This window comes from Haplochromis burtoni, unplaced genomic scaffold, assembly GCF_018398535.1.
Source record: "Haplochromis burtoni strain Fernald_Lab_line unplaced genomic scaffold, NCSU_Asbu1 Contig_74, whole genome shotgun sequence".
Taxonomy (NCBI): Eukaryota; Metazoa; Chordata; class Actinopteri; order Cichliformes; family Cichlidae; genus Haplochromis; species Haplochromis burtoni.
Window position 1 is genome coordinate 1,434,994 of NW_024582435.1, and position 6,184 is coordinate 1,441,177.

General features: G+C 45.9%; 1 protein-coding gene across 1 annotated transcript in view; it reads right to left on the reverse strand.

The window, feature by feature from the left end:
- Positions 1–6,184, reverse strand: part of myo1b (myosin IB) — a gene marked incomplete in the record, with an annotated part of 53,904 nt that overhangs the window by 8,547 nt on the left and 39,173 nt on the right. The window contains 5 exon segments of the mRNA XM_005925908.3: positions 1,763–1,856; positions 3,582–3,782; positions 4,018–4,244; positions 4,452–4,652; positions 5,001–5,063. Coding sequence (XP_005925970.2) covers positions 1,763–1,856; positions 3,582–3,782; positions 4,018–4,244; positions 4,452–4,652; positions 5,001–5,063 — 786 coding nt within the window.

A 6,184-nucleotide genomic window follows, 5' to 3' on the forward strand; every position in this document is an offset into this window, starting at 1 on the left:
GCTTACAGCTTTAAGTGTTTAAGTATGTGCTAATAGGGCTGGGCGATATGACCCAAAATTCATATCTCGATATTTTTTAGCTGGATGGCGATATAAGATATATATCTCGATATTTTTTTTAAAGCCATAAAGTAAGAACAAAAAGAGAGTTCTTAGTCAAAGCTGTGTCCCAGATGTCACACAGGCACTTTTATTAACATACGAGCGATGTACATAAAATTTACTCAAAAATAAATTATCGAGCATTTATTAAATAATAATGCTCCATAAATAAAAGAAAACAATGTTGTTTTTGTGCATAACAAAAAGCTCACAATTGTGCAGTCAAAATGTAAACTAACAGACGCTGAGCATAATAACAAAGACAGATTTCACAGCTGCTCTGTTCCCAACTTCTACTGCGTGACTGACAGCCTGGAGTTTGAAATCCGCTTCGCAACCACGTCTCTTAACAGGTGCCATTTATGGTCCTTATACACAGTAGGGTAATATTACGTTGAAGCACAGTACGTATCACTCCGCGAGGCTCAGCCGTAATGCTCCGACAATCCATCAAGCGGTGCAGCTCCGTAGCTTACCAAAGTCGTACTAAAACATTTTTTGACAGATTGCTGAGCGCCGTGTTCCACATAAAATCGGTTCGCGGCCATCAAGCACAACCAGAATTCATACATAAGGCGCGCTGTCAACTTTTGAGAAAATGAAAGGATTTTAGTCCGTGCAGCACCTCTGGGCTGCATGGCGTTAGCGTGGTTAGCTCGTTAGCGTGGTTAGCTAGCTAACACGTTGACGCCGTCCAGCCCCACGCACGGGGCGATGCGCAGTAACTCGTTAACGGAGATTTGCCGTGTCCATCTTGTCGCTTCCTGCAGGTGAAGCGATGGGGGAGGAGGGGGAGTTGTGTCACATGCAGTGCTGCCATCTTCTGTTTCAGTCCATTATTACACTCTTAAATCTTACTACTTATTCCTGCGTCTTTTGGGATCCAGACTTTAAATGAGGCAGACAAAAAGCTTCAAACGACGCGTCGACTATTAAATTAGTCGTCGACGTTTTTGACAGTCGACGTAATCGTGACTAGTCGATTAATCGTGGCAGCCCTAGTGAGGAAGTCACTGCTTTACCTTCAGGAACACTGGGCCTGTCGACATAACGCCACATATGGAAGTTTCTGGGTTTGTTCATATATCCACAGAGCTTGACTGATACCTACGTCGCGACTATTCTATTTTCTGTATAGATAAAAAAAATGGTGTCAGTTAAGCCAAAGGTGTGACTGCAGTGATTAAGGAGCAGAATAAATATGCTCGAACTCTGTTTCAGTGATTTTGAAGCTGTAGATATGTAAAGCAGATAAGCTGATCAGATAGAAAAAGCAATTATGGAAAAATTCTCCCAGTGTGAGATCATGTTATTCCAGGCTCTGTTTGGCCTTTTGCTGGTGGGGGAGAAAGTCCATCCAAACGCTGCAGGCCCGAGCAGCTGAAGAGTCTGCAAGCGCAGAGGAAAGAAGCCTGTTTCCCATGTTATATGGGACAGCTAAGTGAAACCATGTGTTCTCAGAGTGGTGGTTACAAGCTAATTGTTGAAGTGGGGGCTCCAAGCAAAGCCCACCCTGCTTTACAAACATGTAGCTGTGAGAAAGCAAGGCAGCTGAGCACACCGGCTTCAACCATTCGACTCCAAAACAGCCCAATCTGCAGGAATACCGAGCAGCTGTCCAAAAAATAAATGCTTCGCCAGGTTAGAGAGTGGATTTTACCGTTCTTGGGTTTCTGATGAAGATCTTGGAGCGGCCATAAGAGATCTCTTCTGTTGGAATCTGGAGGTCGGCCATCAGCACCTCCACTCCTTCCCTGTGGGAAGTCAGAAAAGTCAAGAGGGTCCTACACTACACGAGCGCAGATATATACAGTTTTCACAGGATTGCAGTGCAGTCCCACCCTTACTGCTTCCATAGGAATTAAGAGGGTAAGTCGCAGGCGTGCGCTGCTAATCAAACGCACTTGATTAAAATAACAACTCTTTAAAATCAGGTTGTGTCAGTTCGAGCTTTCAGGTGTGTGTCAACAAAATCTTCCTAGGAGTGGACGTTCCAGCAAGTTCACCCCGGGGTCAGGTTGTGCAATGCTCAGAGAAAAGGCCTTGCAGGCCTCAGCATGCTAACCTGGGAAGTTCATCACAGTACAATTAGAAAGAGACTGAACAAGTATGGCTTGTTTGGAACAACAGCCTCTTCTTTTTTTAAATAAAGAAAAAACAGGGCAGCACAGCTCATGTTTGCAAAGGTTCAACCTGTGCCGTCTGAACAGGGGAGCTGTTTAAAGTCCAGACGTCAACGTGATGGGAGCTGCGCGTGAATAAACACCTGCAAACATCTGTTCCTCAACGTTTTCATTCAGAAGTAAACACGCTTCTTAGATCAGAGGTTAAATGTCTTAAAAAGTTAAGCTGTAGTCGTCTCGTGTTTAGGATCTTAAGACTACTGTGACCTGCACAGACAAAGGTGAGCGGGCCAAAATTACACAACAACAATGTGAGACTGATGAAAACCACACAGAAAACAATTGCACATGATGCTGAATCACGGGGTTTACTTAGTTTTTCACCTGACAGAAACAGCAGAAGGATTCGGATTCATGGAATAACAGAAGAGAGCGCTGAGGATGGCGTTTGAGAAACGATGGAAACCACGATGAAAGCAACAGCCAGAGAAATATGTCAGGAGACTGAGAAGAAAACTAAAACCACACAAAGCTGATACAAAGATGCTGAAACATCAGGAGCCAGATGTGTGAGACGGCAGATAGGAATCAGTGACTTCACCAGCAGAGAGGACGAAACCTGCAAGTCTGGCCGAGTCGAGGAGACAGATAAGGAGGGAACGTCTGGGCATGTTGTGGTTCCGAAACATAAGGTTTCATTTCTTTCAAACAAAGCTCGCTGTGACGACACGCACCTAAAACATCTCTGCTGACACACTGCTTTTATATAACATGACCGAACCAGCCAAACCTTTTTACCCTGGAATCACTCACGTCTTTAGTTGACTTGCATGTGAATCCATGCATATGCACACAGTGGGGACAGGAATGCATGAAAACAGCTGGGAAAAAAGGAGGGAATCAGTTTCCTTATCCTTAGATCTACACATACCAAACTCAGCCAAAAGTGTTGCTTTATAGCTCAGCGTTTTAGACCACATATTTAAATATACAGATCATATGGTCTGCTGGGTAAACTGCTGTCAAGCTCCCCTAATTATTTTCCCTTTTGCCTCTTTCTGTGTCATCCGAGTACTTTCTAGCAACGGCTGCTTCGCATTCACACAGCCACACCTGGGAGTGGACCGCTCTAGCCACAGTCTATTAGTGCTGGTCACACACTCTCCACTGGGAGCAGAGTCAAGTTTAGTGCCTTAGCTAAAGACACCTGGGAGCATTTCTCATTTTCCACACTCACATTTTCACACTGAAAACTTGAAGGGATTTGCTCTGGCAAGCTTCCAGGGCCAAGACCTCTTTTCCCCCCTAATCAACTATTCCCTAATGTCACCACTTCAGGGTATAAACAACAATTACCTTGCAGGCCCCTTCCAATGCGGCCAGGTCCTTTTGCAGAGCATTTTGTAGCGCTCCAAGCAGGGCTCGTAGGGCTGGCGGAAGGCATAGCCTGCTCGTCGCACACGGACGTTCTCCATCAGGCCCAGGTAGCGCACCTGATGGCGGACCAGAGAGTCGGTGAAGATGTGGGATGCCTTCTTATCATTGGGCTTGATGCAGCTGGAAAGCAAAAATTAAGTTGCAGATATTAGGCTGGTGCGTAGAGCCGGCTGCAGTAACAGCAGCAGCTCTTAAGTGCGCTTTTTGTAGATTAATAGACCGTGCTAGACGGTGAGAGTAACAGCAGGCCGGCTGTACTCTCTGGACTATTTGAAAATGATTTCAAAGCAAACTTTGAGAGAATCACAAACAGCACAAACTGCTCTTTCTGTGTAATCGATATGATCAGATTTACCGGATGTAGTTTGGGTTCTTGGTCTGCAGGTTCCTCATCAGCGTGCCCACTGAAGCTCTGAACTGGAATCCAGCAGTTGGGGGTCTCTTCAGGTTGACTTTGGCTGGGTTGCCTTCAGGAAACAGCTGTTTGATGAGGCTGTGGTTGGCTTTGTACATGGCCTGTGACAGGTCCCGGTACAGAAGGTCATTGTTCTTATCCACAAAGCCCTCCACACGATACAGCACCTGGATACACAGAGGGAAGTGAGCCATTCACAAAAAGGTATTTTCATACACAAGTTGAACAAAGTGGTTACTTCTTTTTACACTTTGATTTTATCCTATGGCAGAATTTCACTGTCCCATGCAAAAATTCATAATATTATATTATTAATTTGTTAACATGTCTTTTTTAACATATCCGTCAGCTGTTGTTGTTGCTGCCTCGGGTACCTTGCCGGCGTAGTGCTGGATGCGGAAGCAGTTGTGCGGCAGGCTGTGGTCGTTGAGGAACTTTGAGTTCTTGTTCAGCCGACTCTCAAAGTGCTGGTGGTCCGCACAGATGGTGTTCAGTTTGTCCAGGAAGGTCTCATCAGTGACCGTCCCCGGCCTCAGACACTCCTCGTCCAGCATGGCCAAGATGCCGTTTTGATTCTGGCACAAACAAAAGGAGGTTTAGGGTCAAACTTCTGAAGGGTTCAATGTAGAAACGTATTATTCTGTCATGGCTCATGTGTTTCACAGTGCTGAACAATCTGTTCACAACAGCTCGGATAATCATCTCATTTTGCTAAGACAACGTCAGACTTAAAATCAGCTTTAATGATGAACTGCTTTTCAATAACAACACGATCATGAGGTTACACAGGAGGTTTACGCCACCTCTGGAGTCACAGAGCGGGAGAAATCATCCAGATTTAACCAAAATTAGCGTTTCTCAGTTATTCCAGAGAAACATAAGTGTGGAGAACATGAAAAGCCAAGAACAGACACAGGACTTACGTTCTCAATCAGGTCACAGATGATGGCATTGTTGAAATATTCAATGTTGGTCCACTCGATGCCCTGTAACAAATGCATAAGCAGAGGTATACAGACATTTGTGTACATTTTAGAAACTGATGTACGCTGCGTGTGGGAGAGCTCAGCACAGCACGTGCATTTTCAGCGTGCACCTCATCTATCGCCTTTACCAAGTATTCATGTGCTGCAGTTACAGAGACACATGTTGCAGCACTTAATATTTACATGGGCGTAATGAGAACAAATGCTCCGGGAAGGGAAAAACAAAGAGACTTGGGTTGGTCACAGATCTTGTTTCTTTCATCTTGAACTCGAGTGCGTTTATTGAAAATGATTTAATCAGGATAAACCGATGCGTTTCCATCAGTTCTGAAGCCATAATTGTCCTCGGTGCTTTGATGTTATGTCCTACAGGCTCCGTCTGCCTCACGTCGAGGCCAGAGTCCCTTTGGAGACTCAAAGGAGGAACACTTTCAATCTTGCCCTCTCAGAAAGGTTCACTGGGCCTTGGAAAAAACGATTTAGCAGCCATCAACTTCATAGCTACTAACGGCTTGGTAACATAGGTCGGGGTAAGCAACTGGACAGATATTTTGGAGGGGGGAGGGGCGGATGCACAGGAGGCATAGCTTAAACTGACGGGTGGCCGGCCGCATTCCTGATTGGTAATCCTCCCTTCTTGCTCCAGCACTGCGGTATTTTCCCATGCAGTATACTGGAGAGAGGCCAGGAGTGGAATATCATTGGTGGTGGTGTTAGTAGGGAAGTGGCGTGGGGGTCACTACCGCTGCACTCATACACAGAGCTCGGAAAACAAACAGAGCCTAAAGGCCCGCAGCGGGGAGTGTTTACTCTCGCCGGAGCGGAAGACCATTTCCGTCCCCAAGAATCCACAGAGGGAAGACGTGAAGGGAATAAATGAAGAGGGTTTTCATGACAGAGACACGCGTGAAGTAATAATGCGTCTGGTCAAAGGGCGAGGCTTGTAGAGCTTAAACAGATGAGCGCCGAGCGCCAAGCCGCCAGCGCAACAAAGGTGTGCAGAGCGCCGACACGTAGAGTGATGCAGATTCTGCACAGCTGTAGGCCTGCACAGCACAGCTCGCTCTCGCTCTGCAGGCCTACTTGTTGTTCCTAGAGTATTTAAAAGTAGAATGGGAGGC